Consider the following 16,591-nt stretch of genomic DNA (forward strand, 5'->3'; position numbering starts at 1 on the left):
ACAGGACCTAAATTAAACTAACCGTTCAACTCCGGTGAGCTTTCCCAAGAGCTCTTGTGCTCATTAGCTCATGGTGCAGATGGAATGGCTCCGGTTAGTGCAAAAAAAAAACTCCATTGAGCTCCTTTTCACAATCCTTTTAAAATGACAACTTAAACAGGTCTCCCATGAGAATAAAATTTTAGTAGTCCATGGAAATATAAAATGTCGTTCTCTCATCTATTAAAATTTGCTGAACTGAATGAGCTAGCAGAGGTGTTCCATGGCAGCAATTTGCTGACCTGGATTTATACGAGCAAGCAGAGGTATCCTAATTGCGTTGCACTGCACCGGACACACGTGAAGGGCCGGGCCGGCACGCGCCCGTGCATTGCGCGATCCAGTTCAGTAGTCCCACCGTCCCCGTGCCATGTTCGCACGCTGACCGAAACCTCAGAACCAAGATTGCACGCGACCGACACGTCGTTGGATCAAAAGTGCGACTGGCACATCAAAAGCGAGTCCGGCCGTTCAGCCGTCTCATCGGCGGCTCCAAGCACTGAAGCACCAGCACCACACAGCGTGGCGAACAATGAACATTCGAAAAGCTGATGCTACCGCTGCTCCGCTAGCATAAAACAGTGCGCCCGAGCGCGATGATGCAGCGACGATGACACCACCGTTTTATCATGCTGTCCTTGTAGAAGGGCGAGGACCCAAGGGATAGATGCAAAGCTCCACTCCTTGTTGATGCTTTCGGTTCAAGCGATCTGAGCACCCATGATCACTGCAATTTTGGTTTGGGATCCCTTTCAGTTCAGTGTGTGTGTGTGGGTGGGGGTGGGGGCGCGAATTCTCAAATACAATCATTCCAGCCATTGCTCTCCTGGTCAATGCATAGTTAATGGTTTGCTTACTGTTAGATCCGACGATCTGACATCACTCAGGTCAGATGGGACACCATGGTACAAGTATTAGAATAAACTTTTTTTCTTTCCGTTTTTTTTCGTGGTGATAAGATGCCAAAGAATGGGGGCCTTTTATCATGGATTGTTATCATCATTACAACACAATACCTGAGCAGTCGGTGAGAGGAGAATGTACGTCTGCAGTGGATCCCCCACTTTTGGCGGGGGCAATACAAGGAGCATCTCAGGTTGCCGATTGTGTCGGCAGCAAGGAATGGATTCAGCCTTTTGGTCTTTTGATTTGATGTATTGTCCTCAAAAAGAATGAAGTCAGTTGGGGGTCCTTCTAGCATTCGTCTATCGATACTGCCTTGGAGGCATCCAGGTAATTCAGTCGGCAGGTACCTAGGAGGAATTCTGGGAGTTCTTCATATGTGTTGCCCTGCATGAGGCAAATCATGAAATTAAAGCATGTACTATGAGAGTGAGAAAGAAACATAAATCTTCTGTGATCTCTACGGATGTATGCTCAACCTCAAGGCAATTTTCATGTGAACAGGCGTTTTGTGAATTAGCTAGATGCACGATCGGTTACCTGTACCAAGAAGGCCATTTCGATCACCAGATTGTTCAAGTAGCCAAGCACTAGGCTCACGACACCTCGTGCCACTGTTGATGAACCTATATCAACTCCAAGCTGGAAAATTACAGGCAAAGCTGTTCAGAGCTGAATATAGCTTCTGGGATCATAGAGAACATATATTTATGTCGTAACATGCAACGTTGTTAGAAAAGTAAGTTAAAATCCAACGGATATGTAACAAGTCAAAAGCAACCTCCAGAATATTTGTCGTCCTTATCAAAAAAGAAGATATAGTAGTGGTAAAAGAAATTGAAGCAGACATTACTTTTGCCGTTGTATACTATGCAGGGAGAAATATAAACATAACAAGTCAAATTAACGGCTCCAAATCCAGTAGGAACGAAAGGCACAATTCAATTGGGTTCAAAAAAAAAAGGCACACTTCAAGGCTGCATTGGGATGATAAATAATAATGCAACAAGAGAAGCTAATATATGACATGCTTATAGCTTACCTCCAAATAGTTGTTTCCACGGAAATAATTGATTTCTAATGCTTGTCCAATCAAGCAAGCTTTCTTGCCAACACTCTGTTTAACAATCCAAGATCCCTAAATGGACACACATTCCAAACATAAGACATCGACAGTTTACTGAGTACAGCTTAAAACAAATCAAATAAGGCTCAAAGTGCAAAACAAACCTTTGAGATGTAAGGGATGAGCTTGAACCTTGAATTTCTGAATACATCATCTCCATTTACAAATCTTTCAAGCAGAGGGACCTTTTCTAATGGTGTATCCATCATATAATACAAAGCTAAGCTGTGTGTGGTTGAACCAGGAACCTGTATCCATCCGATTATAAGCAAGGAATTAAATCGTTATACAGCATGTGACATATGAAGTATCAACCCATATATACACCACAAAAATATCTCACCTGTATGTTTACAACGAAGAAGAAATTGGTGCCTCCTTGTGCTGCGCATTTCTACATAAAAGCTATTGGTAAATATCTTCATTACTGCTGATGAAACAAAATTACTGGCTTTAGCATAAGATACCTGGACTAGTCCCCCAGGGCGACCAGCTAGATCATCCTCACGCTTATCAGACTTTATCCAATCAGCACCTACCATTTGCATCAGGGTACTATTTGCCTTGATCTGTCAAAGTTACACATAAGTTGTATCAGCATCATTATGGTAACTTCAACCAACCATTTAGGATTTATATTGAACCGCGGTGTTTCCCTACAGTCTACTTTTCGAAAAGGTAGCAGTAGCGATAACATGGCTAGTGACAATTATCCTGTAAGGTGCCCTTCCCCACAGTAATCCACTACCAAAGAGGTTCAGGTTGTTTTGCACCAAACTAAGATATTTATTTATTTATTACATGAATTGATCTTTGCAGCATATCAAACAACCTTTAGACGATCGTGCAAATAAGTCTCTCCCCGGATTAAGAATGTCGTAGGATCTGTCATTGCCCAAGTAGAAGGTACTGTATAGCTCGAATCTTTGGGAAGAGTATATCCATAGCAACATGGCCCATTATCAGCATCTGCAGCTCCCTGTAAGTCAACGTATCCTCTTTTCTGGACTAAAATAGAGGAAAAGGAGGAGAGGAAAGATCAAAACTAGAACAAAAGAAAAAAAAACATTGGTCATTGGGCAGTAACTGTAACACACCTGCAAGATCATGCAACCTTTTCACAAAAACAGCAGCTGTGGACAATTTAGCATGACGCTGATCCTGCGGAAGAAATGCCAAAACATTAGAAATGACATGTAAAAATAGTTACAACTTTGTATGTCCTGTTAAGTAATGCCATTCTTTGTAATTAAGTTGCTGCTCACAGTTCACTGTTCTGACATAAAAGGTTCCACCTTTTCAAGCATGGACACATCAGTATGCTCAACTCTTATTTTAATTGTTGAAAATGTAGAAGCTATAGTATGTACTAAGAGGGCTGCAAGCACACTCAATGTAAGCTGAATATTCAGAGTGAACTTTTTTTTATGGGTCATTCAACATTATTTGTCTCTAAATTTAAATGGCATAGAATTTTCAAGGGGAAAAAATAGGTCGTCAGCATATTGATATAAACCACACAGACACATCTTTACTATGACCAGAAGATAAATAGTACCACAGGCTCACATCTGTACTATGACCATAAAAGATGTGATGTAGAAGAACTGACTTTGTGAATAAGAACAATGGTAAGTTATTAGCATGGAACTTTGATCATGCAAATACAATGAACTCACCCAAGCATGTGTGCTCTCATCGGAAGGAAACATAACTTCCCTCTGATCATATTCTGATTCATCTGGCACATCAAAGAACTCGTCTGCCGCATCATTAAGTTGAACAAAGGAACTGGTACTGCTTAAGTGCCTGTTAGAACCACCCACTGATCCTTCAGTAGGACCCTCAAGTCTTCTGTTCTCATTTTCTTGCTGAATTTCCAAATTTATTCGCTGATTTTCACCTTGTGGTAGTCCCATGTCCCTGGTCAACTCACCAGATGAGAACTCCATGCAAGCACAATTACCATTTTTTGCTCGGAAGAATTCTCGTAGTGCTGAAAAAATGTAAGTTCGCAGAGTATTATCGAAATTTGCAAAAAGAGAAATTTCATGGTTGCATCAGGCAAAGATGTATTGACGTAATACAAGACATACCTGCTACTCTGCCTAGCATACGTATAGTGATATATTTGGCAGATGATGTAAACAGATATGACTTCCAGAATTTCCAATCTATGGCAAGCATGTGCTTTACAACTGATTGTCTTCCTTGATTGACTGGTGATATTACATAACCTCCACCTAAATATTCAAAAAGGCACATATCAATTAAGTGTAAGCAAATACAATAGCAAGTTTAGTTCCCACAGAAGTTTTGACTGAAAGTAAAGCATACATTACTTTTAAGACATGCACGGATGTAGCCTCTCTCAGGACGACATTTGTAGTGGAAAACTGAGTGGTATAGAATTACTGAAAATTCAAGATTAGTGTCAAATCTAGATAACTGCAAGTGAAATATATATATATATATATATATATATATATATATATATATATATATATATATATATATATCACTTTTTGTCAAATAATAGTACCGTAAGTTCCATCATCTTCTCGCCTCCAATATCGTCTAAGTAATAGATCTCTCTTTCTCATTCCCCTGAAAACTAAATATAATGCAATTACAACTTAATAACAAATCATGCATATAAAAATAGCAGGATAATCAATCCAGCACCAGACCATGGTAACCAGTTGCCTCTTAATTTCTTGTGGATTATGTCTGTATGCCCATCAAGATGCTCCACCACCTTTCCTTCCCACAAACAGAAGTCCCATCTAAAAAATTATCTCAGCTATTATTTGGTTGAAAAAAAAATTTAAGTCAGGCGTATGCAAATCATTGTCATCTGGCCTTGAGTTTATTACTGAGAGAACAGTAGAGCAGGTAGTTAACTAAACACATTGGAAATATAACTAACAGTCTAAAAAAACTAGAGCAGTCCAGGAGGAACTAGGTGGCATTTTATTAAGAACAAAATACAGGTTCTCGACGAGTTTCTCTACTTTAGCTAGTACACATGAACTGTTAATGCCAAGTTTGAGTGTAACACTAATAATCTCAGGTTTAGAATAGATGCTAGTTTAGGAAGTTGTTTAAGCCGCCACCTATTTGTTGCTTGTTGGTACCACTTTTAGAAAGCTAGGTGAGTATCAACAGGGACAAACTATGTAAAAAGCAATGTACTCATTCCCTCTCTAGATACATTACGTAAGCTTTGTTTTGGAGAAACAAAAGCTATAGCAATGTACTCATTTCCTCTCCTCCTGAAGTGACTTGGATCATGCCAGTTCCACATTTGATTTTGTCTATCTGGGTGGTGGCAGAGGAAAGCGCGGAAGGAGTATACAGAGAGCCAGAGAAGACAGACCAGCTAGTGCAGGCAAGCAAGTGGTTGGTTTAGGTCTTTAGGACTTCCAATCCTCTAGCTTGTTTGGACGGGTGGAACATGGCAGAAGGTTAACTTTGAGTCCTTGTGTTCTATGGGAGTATTGTCCTTGTTGTACAGAGTTTAATACCTCATATGAATCAGGAAAGACACACTGTGGGCATGCATAGCTCAAATGGTTAGGTGACCCAGCGGCACTCCTCAGGTCCTGGGTTTGACTCCCCGTGGGAGCGGATTTCAGGCTGAGGTTAAAAAAATCCCCTCGCCCGTCCCCATGTGCCAAAGCGCAGTGGAAGGCTCCGGCCCGGTTCTCACAGGGTTACGGCACCTCCTGCGTCAGGATGGGGGCAGGGGTTCGGGGGTTTTCTCGATCTGTGTAAGAAGATCTTCTTCTTAACGAAAAACCCGGGGGCCGTCATAAACCCCCGCAGGTCGAGTTTTTTTTTTAGAAATAAAACTAGAATGTAATTCAGCGGAATAGGTGCATTAAAGAAGCTTTAAGTTGATGAGGTGAAAGTTCATTTTTTTCTTTCACAAGGCAGAAGAATTCAGTGAAGTCGCAAGCTTAATTCCTATTGCATACATCCAACAGTCACCTCGATACAGTTTTTTTTTTTCATATTTTCTGTAAGCAGCAAATCATCAACTTCCAGCGTAAGTTGTGTTATGGGCATGTGAATACCAGAAATGCACACTAATGCTTTTACGCATATTGACAAAATGTACTGCAATTTTTTTTTCATAAATCAAAAGCTTGAGCATGGGAACTGTCTTACTCAGATCTTGATTGGCCAAGGGACATTAGAGTCTGGAAGACAGCCTCAGAATTCGCATCAACCACACCAACTGCCATTATAGCCGGATGATCATCCCAATACTGAGGAAACAAGCAAACTATTGTGAATTTAACAATACATCCATACGCATGCACAATGCATTGCTGAGAATAAGATATACCTTCCCACGAGAGCCACCATCGTTTGCCTCAGTAAACAAACGTAAACCTAAAGCAAGTAAATTGGATTTTAGCAGAAATTTCATTGATGGAAACAAAGAAATCTATATCATTACCATTTTTACAGCCAAATATTGTCCATGGAGAAGGTGCAATAACATCAGATGCCATTGGATCGTTATGAGCAGATGAAAATAAAGTCCAATCTGATAAAATTTTCACACAAAGAGAAAATAAGAACAGTGTGGCATTAAAGAGCACAAGAAATCTGTTACTTCAACAAACATTGATTATTTTACTAAAATTACTCATTCAACTGAAAACTATATAAGTTACCTATTGAGTGCATGTGGCTATTGCGGCGGCTCAACCTGCAATGCCATAGTAGCCAATTAGACAAATAGAGAAGCTACATATACTATTACATAAATTATGAATATAAATTATAATGCCCTTTCTACCCAAAAAATACTTATAACATCACATAGAGCAAATAATTGCAATGGCTAGCATCCTACAGGCAATCAGTCAAACTCAGTCAGACCAAGACATATGTTCAAGTGTAACATATTAGGGTTGGGAGTTTGCTTAACACTAAGCCTCCAAACGCGTCACGGTATCGATGATTCTTTTAACTGCGCAAGACACAGAAACCGTGAGAATGAACTACCACTCACGTTTTCTGTGCCACGGGCTGGAGGCCGCGGTTGCGATACCGCACCGCAGTCCCAAACACGCCCTAAGACTCAGGAACCACCCCCTTGGTGCTACATCCATTTCCGAGGTCTAAAATTCAATTAGCACCCTGCCCTGGGACAAGCTATAGATGCATAGCAACTCATTTGGATTCAGCCTTCCTTCACATGGGGAAAAAAATCTAGAGTTACCATGCATGGCCCACATGACATTATATGCAGCTACTAACTGTAGGATTTGAGTGTGAGTATAACACACCTCTACCCAACTTGAGCCACAATAGCCACTCCAACTGGACAAGGGTTTAACAAGAAGCAAATCAGGATAATCAAAACTATAGCTCTGCATCGCATCCCTTTTAATCATCATAAACATCTTCTCCAAGTATCAATTGAAACAAAAAGATGTCATGGCGATTGCACCACCCTTACAATGATTTGTGTTCAGCATAATAGCATATCCCTACCTTGCAGAAACAGGGACAGCATGGCACATCATATTTACGGTTGTTTTCAGGCATTAACAAGAATTTATAGCATACACAAAACAAGTCTTATGTTATTAATATTCCTGATTCCTAAGACCAATGTATCTCAACCATCAGATAACATCCTTTACACTTTAATCTGCATAAATTTTGAACTGCAACTACCAAAGAAAAACTGATCAAGCCAAAGCAACATAAAACTAACTTAATTATATGAATGTTCCCGCAGTCACTGTTACAACGATCCGTCAACTAAGCAATCCCACAACTCAACTAGCTTTTTATAACACTGCTTCCAGTTCATATGCTGAATAAATTACAAAACCAAGTGTGATCTGCAGGTACCTGAAAGCCTGCCATCTTCTGTGTGAACAAGCAACAATGTGCTCATCTTTTCTAGGGGACTGCTAACAGAATGGAAAACATGTGACTGTTTTATGGAACAATATGATAGCAAGTGGAACAATAAAATAAGCAAAACTCCAACCTTTAAGGCAGACTCCATTAAGCACCTGATCCACCTAGCTGCTTCTTCTGAACTTCTCGCACCCAACTTGAAAACATTGGTGAACAGACAAAGGGAAATCTTACTATCACAAACCAAGCAGAGCAATACAAGCTGTCCAATGAAGGGAGTCGAACATTACTCCTTACCTTAAGTTGATCATAATGATTGGAAGCATTATAAAGTGTGAATAGGTAAAAGTCCTGTCAAATAAAAGATGAGGAAAATGCTTAAGATAGTGTTTGCATAAGCCTTATATAAAATAACAAAAAAAGAATAGGTCTTACACTCCTATGTAAACTTTCTCTGCCATTGTCTGTCACACGAATACAAGAGTCAATTATTGCACTTCTAACAGGATCCTGCACCCAAAACGGAGAAAAAGGAAACTGTGTCATGGTTCAAAAGGACATAGAATTGGAAAACCAAAGTTTCATTCAAGAATTGAATGTAGCCAATAGATAGCTTCAAATATTCCTAGTCCAATTTAAGCTCGGAGTAGCACATAGACGATCAGCATTTATCCCAGTGATCTAGTTTATATTGGCAAGTCAGCATGCTGTAATAATCATAATCCCTTGCTCTCTTCCTAATTGCCTAAACATTGAGTAACAAACTGAGAATCAATGCAGGATTCTGCAATCGCGTATGTGGAGAGCCAAAAAAAAAAGTAATACAGATGCCATATCCTTCAGAAGGGACAGCATGCGTGTTCCCTATATGGAAGCCACTCAAGACTCAGACAGAGGCAGTATAGAGTTCAATGAATGCAACCTTTCAACTTCAAATGTTAAGTACCATTAGTTTGATTCCACACAGCAGCGAGCCTGATTTCAACATTCTGATAATTGAATTGAACAACACTTTTTTTTTCCTCCTAAATCTTAACACGTTGCGTGAAGGTACGAACCATGACACTTGTTGTCTCAGCAACCTTAGTCGCTGAATTCTCACTCTTTGTAGTAGCAGAATTCTTACTCTCATCGAGAGAGGATGACACTAGGAGTTGGGACAATTTTCTAGTTTATTTCTCATACAACTCATACAAATGCCATGCCAACCTGAGAGGTTGGGGATACATATTTATAGGCTGCTAGCCAGCCGAGCATATGTCAAGATGCTAATATGCTGTCATCTAAGATGTTGTCCTAAGATGCCTCTAATATGCTGTCCTAAGATGCTGTCCAGTCAAGATGCTGCTGTCCTCCAGTCCCTGCTGTCCTCTAGTCAAGGATGCGGGGCAGCAAGACCACCATGCTGTTGCAGCCCCACAAAGACTACTGCAGCCCCACAAAGACCACAGAGACTTATCCCATCATTCCCCTCCCTCCCCCTAAGTCTTGTGCGTCGTCTTGTGAGAAAGTTGAACCATCCCGGTCCTGGAGCAGAGCTCAAGGAACTTGATCCTCCCAAGGGGCTTGGTGAGCAGGTCCGCAAGCTGGTCCTTGGTGTTGATGTAGCTCGCCTTGATGCTCCCTTCCTCCAAACAGCCTCGGATGAAGTGGTACCTCACCCGGATGTGCTTGTTGCGTTCATGGAACACAGGGTTCTTTGCCAGGGTCAGAGCGGACTTGCTGTCCACCCTGAGCTCCACCGCTCTAGTGTCTCTGCCGAGATCACCGAGCAGTCGAGCGAGCCAGAGCGCCTGAGTCGAAGCGGTGGAGGCCGCTATGTACTCGGCCTCGCAGCTGGACAGGGCCACCACCTGCTGCTTGACCGACTGCCAGCTAACGATGCACTTGCCGAGGAAGAAGAGGATCCCGCTCGAGCTCTTGCTGGTGTCGATGTCACCGGCGTGGTCGCTGTCGCTGTACCCGATGAAGTGTGCCACCCCAAGGCACCTAGGGTAGTAGAGACCGTGATCGAGAGTCCCCGCAACGTAGCGGATGATCCTCTTCACAGCCTGCTGGTGCTCCGTCGTCGGTCGCTGCATGAACCGACTAACATAGCCGACGGAGAATGCCAAGTCCGGCCGTGTGTGGGCGAGGTAGCGAAGGCTCCCCACAAGACGCCAGTACTGCGTAGCGTCGACCTCCTCCGTCGTGCTGTCACGGCTCAACTTCAGCCTCTCCTCCATCAGAGTGAGAGCTGGGTTGCAGTCGGTGAGCCCAGCTAGCTCAACGACGCGCTTGGCGTAGACGGTCCGTCGAAGCGTGATCCCGGAGTCATCCTGGTGCACCTCGATTCCCAGGTAGAAGGAGAGAGGCCCCAGGTCACTCATCTGGAAGGTGGCATTCATCTCTTCCTTGAATGCCGCCACCTCCGCATCCTTGGTGCCGGTGATCACCAAGTCGTCGACGTAGACACCCACCAGCAGAGCATTTCCTCCACTGCCCCATCGGTAGATGGCCGCCTCGTGCGGGCTTTGCTCGAAGCCTATCCCCTTTAGCGTGGAATTCAACTTGGCATTCCACGCCCTCGGTGCCTGCCGCAAGCCATAGAGTGCATTGCGCAGGCGGAGCACCCTGCCCTCCTTGCCGGGGATCGTAAATCCCGGCGGCTGGTGCACATAGACCTCCTCCTTCAAGTCGCCGTTAAGGAACGCCGACTTGACGTCCATGTGATGAACACGCCAGCCCTCCTGGGCAGCTAGCGCAAGGAGGAGTCGCACGGACTCCATCCGTGCCACGGGAGCAAAGGCGTCGTCGAAGTCGACCCCTTCCTACTGCACGAAACCTCGTGCCACCAAGCGAGCCTTGTGCTTGACGATGGCGCTAGCTTCATCCCTCTTCAGCTTGTACACCCACTTAAAGGTGATTGCGCGGTGACCACGAGGAAGGTCAGCAAGCTCCCAGGTGCGGTTCTTCTCGACCGCATCCATCTCCAACTGCATCGCGGCGCGCCATGCCGCGTGTCTTTCGGCCTCTGCAAACGACCGAGGCTCGCCGTCGTCACACGCAAGGTGCAACTGCGCCTCCAGGTCATGAGGCACCGGTCCCGGCAACCGGCTGGTCGCCGAGAAGGTTCTCCATCGTACGGTACCGCAACGGCTCGCCGTCGTGGTACGCGTCGATGCGCTCCTCGTCGTGAGAGAGCGGAGTAGCGAGCTCAACCGGGTTGTGCTCGACACGAGCTGGTGTTTGAGTAGACGTGCCCAGAGAGGTGCCTGTCGGTGCTAGAGTGCGTGGCGATGCCAGCTGTGGTGGAGCCGGCGAAGGACTCGTCGCAGCCAAGGTCCTAGCTGGAGAGCGTGGTGCTGTCGGAGTAACAGGAGCCGGAGTCGGTGGAGGCTCGGGGACTGGGGTAGACGCGCTCGCCGAAGAAGATCTGCCTACTCCCCCAGCTCCCTCGAAGTGGACGTACTCGACAGTGAAGTCGTCGTACGTCGGAGCCGAGCCATCGTCCACCGCCTTGTCCCACGCCCATCCTCGCCCTTCGTCGAACACAACGTCGCACGCCGTGCGCACATGCTGTGTCTTCGGGTCGAGGATGCGGTAGGCCTTCAAGCCCTCCGCGTAGCCGATGAACACTCCCGGAGTGCTCCTGTCGTCGAGCTTGCTGATGTGGCCAAGCTCCTTGACGAACGCGAGGCAGCCGAAGACCCGCAAGTGGGAGACCGCCGGCTTACGCCCATGCCAAGCCTCGTACGGCGTCCTGCCGTCGAACGGTTGAGGATGTAGGCGAGCGGTTGAGGATGTAGATGGCCGACACCACCGCCTCCCCAAAAGACAGCTGGCATCCCCCTCTGCTTGAGAAGGGCCCGAGCCATCCCCACAACCGTCTGGTTGCGCCGCTCGATGACGCCGTTCTGCTGTGGGCTGTACGGCGCGGAGTAGTGGCGCTGAATGCCCTCATCAGCGCAGTACGACGCGAATTCAGCCGCCGTGAATTCGCCGCCGTTGTCGCTGCGCAGCACGCGCAGCTTGCGGCCGCACTCCGCCTCCGCAGCAGCCTGCGAGCGCCTGATGGCGTCCGCAGCCTCTCCCTTGCTGCCGAGGACCATCACCCACATGTAGCGGGAGAGGTCGTCGATGAGCAGCAGGAAGTAGCGTCGTCCTCCCGGTGTGGCCGGTGTCACCAGGCCACACAAGTCCTCGTGCACAAGCTCGAGCCTCTCCTTGGCTCGAAAGCTCGCCCGCTGGGGAAAGGGGAGTCGCCTCTGCTTCGTCAACAGGCAGACGTCGCAGAGCTGCTCCACATGGTCGAGGCACGGCAGGCCTCGCACCATCTCCGTGGCACTGAGCCGCTTCAGGGCCTCGAAGTGAAGGTGCCCGAAACGCTCGTGCCACTGCCACGCCTCGTCATCCCGACGAGCAGCGAGACAGAGGGGTTGTGCCACCTGCACGTTAAGGACGTAGAGTCGATTTGCGCTTCTGGATACCTTGGCGAGAAGGCGGCGACGGCGATCCCAAATCCTCATGACTCCATCCTCAACCACCACGCGCGAACCGTTCTCATCCAGCTGTCCCAAGCTGATGATGGAGTTCCTCAACGCGGGGATGTAGTAGACTCCGGTGAGCAGCCTGTGCTCACCAGACACGGTGGTGAAGATGACGGAGCCGACGCCCTTGATCTCCACGCCGGAGGCATCCCCAAACTTGACGGAGCCTCGGACGCCAGAGTCAAGCTCGGTGAAGAACTCCCGTCGACCGGTCATGTGATGGGTGGCGCCGGTATCGAGGCACCACCCGTCAGTCTTGTCGTTGCCGGAGCCGTCGCCGAGGAGGGCGTGTGCTTTTGGCTCGTCAAGGTGGAGGAGAGCCGCTGCGGCCGGTGCCACTGGAGGTAGCTCAATGCTTGCATGTGCCATGAACAGAGCTGGCTCCTCCTCCGCCTGTGCGACGTGGGCCTGGCCGCGTCGTGGCTGTCGACAGTCCTTGGCCTAATGGCTAAGCTGGCCGCAGTTGCGGCAGGCGTCGTCTCGTGCCGGCTTGTGCCTGCCGGCAGCGCCGCCCTGGGCGCCTCCGCGGGCATCACCCTCGGCATGTCCACGCGCCCCGGCCTAGGCGTCTCTGCGCGCCTTGCGCTGCTTGCCATGCTTGTGGCCGCCTGTCGCGGAAGAAGGCTCCCCTTTCTTCCGGTCACCTTGGCTGGCAAGCCACTGCTCCCGAGTGAGAAGGAGCTTCCCGCCAGTGGTGATGGGCCCCGAGAGAGCCTGTGGCTCATCGCTGTCGACGACCTTGAGACGACCTATCGCCTCCTCGATCGACATCATGGAGAGATCCAGCAGAGACTCGATCGAGCGAGCCATCTGCTTGTACTTCTCGGGGACGCAGCGGAAGAGCTTTTCGACAGCTCTCTCCTCGCCGTAGGTGTCATCGCCGAACTGCACCATCTTCTGCAACAGAGTGTTGAGACGGAGAGCAAAGTCATCAACGTCCTCACCTGGCTTGAAGGCCAGGTTCTCCCACTCCTTGCGAAGTGCCTGCAGTGTGGACTTGCGGGCGCGGTCGCTGCCGATGCATGCCACAGCGATGGCGTCCCAAGCCTCCTTGGCAGTCCGCTTGTTGGTAAGCAAGAACTGCATCTCGGACGGGACTGCAGCGATGAGGGCATCCAGCGCCTGTCGATCTAGGTCGTAGTCGACGTCGTCGTACCGGACTGCCTCCCACATGTGCCGCACCTGGAGCTTTACCCTCATCACCGCAGCCCACTCGACGTAGTTGGTCTTGGTGAGGGTAGGCCACCCACCGCCGGAGCCAACGTCCTTGACGACAGCCTGGAGCCCGTGGTAACCACGGTACCGATCCGGGGAGAGAGCCATGCTGCATGTGAAGGCCACGCTCTCCATCGACCCGTCTGCCACAGTCGCCGTGCGCACCTCCTCCAGGAGCGCCACCGCCGTGCGCGCCTTCTTCAGGAGCGCCGCCGCGCTCGTGGGCGTGCGCGGCTCCTCCAGGAGCGCCACCGCCGTGCGCGCATCCTCCAGGAGCGCCGCCAGCGCGTCCGCGCCTGTCTGGGCTACCGCCACGCTCGTCGGCGTGCGCGGCTGCCCACTGTGCCGCCCGCGCTCGCGCTGCCTCCCTCTCTAGCAGCTCGAGGTCCGCGTCGACGGTGTCGTCAGCGGAAATGGAGCTACCGATGCTGCCGTGCAGAGCCTCGACCTCCACTGCCGCCGCACGCGCTGCATCCGCCGCCGCTGCTTCCGCCTCCGCTCTTGCTGCTGGCAGCTCCGCCGCTGCCAGCCTCGACGCCCTTGCCGCCGCTGCAGCGGTCTCTACCGCTGCTCGCTCACGTTCCTCTGCCGCGGCAAGTTCGGCCTCCTGCCGACGCCGCGTGCTCGAGGCGACCGAGCGCTGAGACTGCCCTGCGGACATGACGCGCTACCGGGGGGCTGCTGCGTGGGGAGAGGGATGCTTGCGCAGAGGGAGAGGAGTGAACAGGAGCGGCCGGAGGAGCTGCTGCTGCCAACAGCTGGGGCTGTTGTGGGGCTGGGAGAGAAGATGAGCAAGAGATGCTCAGGCTACAAGATAATACGGCTCTGATACCAGTTGTTAGTCGCTGAATTCTCACTCTTGATAGTAGCAGAATTCTTACTCTCATCGAGAGAGGATGACACTAGGAGTTGGGACAATTTTCTAGTTTATTTCTCATACAACTCATACAAATGCCATGCCAACTTGAGGGGTTGAGGATACATATTTATAGGCTGATAACCAGCCGAGCATATGCCAAGATATTAGTCTAAGATGCTAATATGCTGTCCTCTAAGATGCTGTCCTAAGATGCCTCTAATATGTTGTCCTATGATGTTGTCCAGTCAAGATAGTCCTCCAGTCCCTGCCGTCCTCCAGTCAAGGATGCTGGGTAGCAAGACCACCATGCTGTTGCAGCCTCACAAAGACTGCTGCAGCCCCCACAAAGACCACGTAGACTTATCCCATCACAACCATTGTCCCGATAAAAGAGCCTTGGACAAGACTTGGCTTACAAACAGTCCAAACTGGGTCTGGGACCACTGTTCTAGTGCCATTCCGCGTCAGGTCATCGAATTGCTTCCTACTTTCGGAGTGCCATTAATCCCGAGTATAATCCGAACAGAGGAGGAACAAACAGCGGCAGGCACGCGATGCAATTCACCTACCTACATAATTAGCATGCCTTTATAACAACCCGACGGCCGTGTAACGAAACAGACGACTATTTACATATTTATCATCATATAAAAAATACATATCATGGGGAAGATGTCATCCATAATAATGGTAAATATGTAAATGCCTCGCGACCAGAAACCAACCCCAAATCAACATCTCTTCATCAGAATTACCATCCCAATTCCATTCCAGCACCGGAACAGATCACCAGGACGGTGGAGGAAAGCGTCAGGGCCGATCGAGCGATTGCGTTCACGGAACGGACAAACGCCCAGGATCCCCACCAACCAACCCAAAATGCGAGGAAAAATCAAGGCGATTCCCCCCGCCAGCACAACACAGAGGAGAAAACCACCGGTACATGGAGACGAGGCGGCGTGCGTTACCTCGCGCTTGGAGGATGGCGCGGACTTGAAGCAGCGGAGCGCGGCGTCCTCGAGCACGAAGTAGCGCTTGCGCGAGTACTGCAGCCCGAGCCGGTTGGATCGGATCAGGTACAGCCAGCCCTCCATCCGCATCCCCTCCTCCCCGCCACCACCGGCCGCGGCAGCCACGTCAGGCGGCGGCGGCGTCGCCGTCGCAGCAGGCGGCGCCCCCACCGCCGCCGTGTCCTCCACGACCGCTACCTCCGCCCCGCCAGCCATTCGCCCCACCGCGCTGGCTCCCCCGCCGAATTCGACCCCCCGGGACGGGCCCCCTCCTCTCGCCAAGGACGACGAGCCCGCAGCAGCGCGCGCGCCTCGCCTCGCTTGGGATTGGCTTGGCTTGCGGCCGCGGGGCACCTTCTCCCTGCGCTGCGCTTTTGTTTGTTTTGTTCTCCGTAGTCGAATTGAATTGAGCGCAGGCAGGTAGGGGTTGCCAGAGGCCCCGCCCAGCCCCAGAGCGAGTAGTAGGACGGGGCGGAGGCCCGTCTGCCCGCTTGGGTCCCGCCGATGGTGGGCCCCTGCCGTGCTTTTCTTTTCTTTTGTTTCTCTCTGATGGATGAGCTGTTACTTCCGCTGGCTTGCCTGGTAGTTGGGATCAGCCGGTTAGCTAGCGTATCGTTGTTGGTTTGTGAAGAAGTACTGCTGGCTGGTTTACGTGAGAGAAAAATACTGTTCCAATTAAAAATTTACGACCGTTTACGACAAGCCACATCCAAACGAACAGGCTTGTTCTGCTTCCGCGCTCTCTCCCTCCTCCTCACAATGAGAGGAGAGAGGAGAGGAAGAGGATGACGCAAACGATGAAATGAAGGAGAGAGAGACCGTGATGAAAGGGTCGGACCGTGATGAAAGGGTCGGGAATTAGGATTCTGCCTACACCTGTGTGCGTGCCTCGGAATTTTCGGTGGAAAACGAGCACGCTGGCCGGAAAAAACGGCTGATGACGCCGATTTGTCGCGAGGGAAAAATACCGTGATTTTACTGAAATGGTACGGCTGGTAAGTTCGAGCGCATAGGGCGA

The 16,591-nt window shown here is 49.2% G+C and overlaps 1 protein-coding gene across 2 annotated transcripts; it reads right to left on the reverse strand.

The window, feature by feature from the left end:
* Positions 1-359: 359 nt before the first annotated feature.
* Positions 360-16,090, reverse strand: LOC136528216 (protein ENHANCED DISEASE RESISTANCE 2-like). 2 transcript variants are annotated; one of them, XM_066521174.1, is made up of 22 exons: positions 15,532-16,090; positions 8,396-8,470; positions 8,258-8,311; positions 8,091-8,156; positions 7,949-8,010; positions 6,757-6,791; positions 6,537-6,626; positions 6,423-6,469; positions 6,242-6,342; positions 4,759-4,854; positions 4,611-4,675; positions 4,411-4,482; positions 4,165-4,311; positions 3,748-4,064; positions 3,166-3,229; positions 2,901-3,076; positions 2,536-2,637; positions 2,412-2,462; positions 2,173-2,316; positions 1,985-2,080; positions 1,483-1,584; positions 360-1,329 (listed from the first exon to the last, which is right to left on the reverse strand). In XM_066521174.1, the coding sequence occupies exons 1-22, from the start codon at positions 15,787-15,789 to the stop codon at positions 1,234-1,236; spliced, it is 2,316 nt and encodes a 771-aa protein (XP_066377271.1). In that variant the 5' UTR covers positions 15,790-16,090; the 3' UTR covers positions 360-1,233. The 2 variants fall into 2 exon arrangements, with proteins under 2 accessions (XP_066377271.1, XP_066377332.1); XM_066521235.1 differs by having other exon boundaries at positions 364-1,329; positions 7,949-8,007; positions 15,532-16,002.
* Positions 16,091-16,591: the final 501 nt, after the last annotated feature.

The sequence above is a fragment of the Miscanthus floridulus genome, chromosome 1 (genome assembly GCF_019320115.1).
Source record: "Miscanthus floridulus cultivar M001 chromosome 1, ASM1932011v1, whole genome shotgun sequence".
Taxonomy (NCBI): domain Eukaryota; kingdom Viridiplantae; phylum Streptophyta; class Magnoliopsida; order Poales; family Poaceae; genus Miscanthus; species Miscanthus floridulus.

Bases quoted from the DNA above. Each gene is read 5' to 3' on its own strand.
- LOC136528216 (XM_066521174.1), bottom strand. From the start codon at position 15,789: ATGGCTGGCGGGGCGGAGGTAGCGGTCGTGGAGGACACGGCGGCGGTG. The intron at 8,471-15,531 runs GTAACGCACGCC...TTTTGGGTGCAG, and splicing joins CGCCATCCTCCAAGCGCGAG to GATCCTGTTAGAAGTGCAAT. The intron at 2,463-2,535 runs GTATCTTATGCT...GCTTTTATGTAG, and splicing joins GCCCTGGGGGACTAGTCCAG to AAATGCGCAGCACAAGGAGG.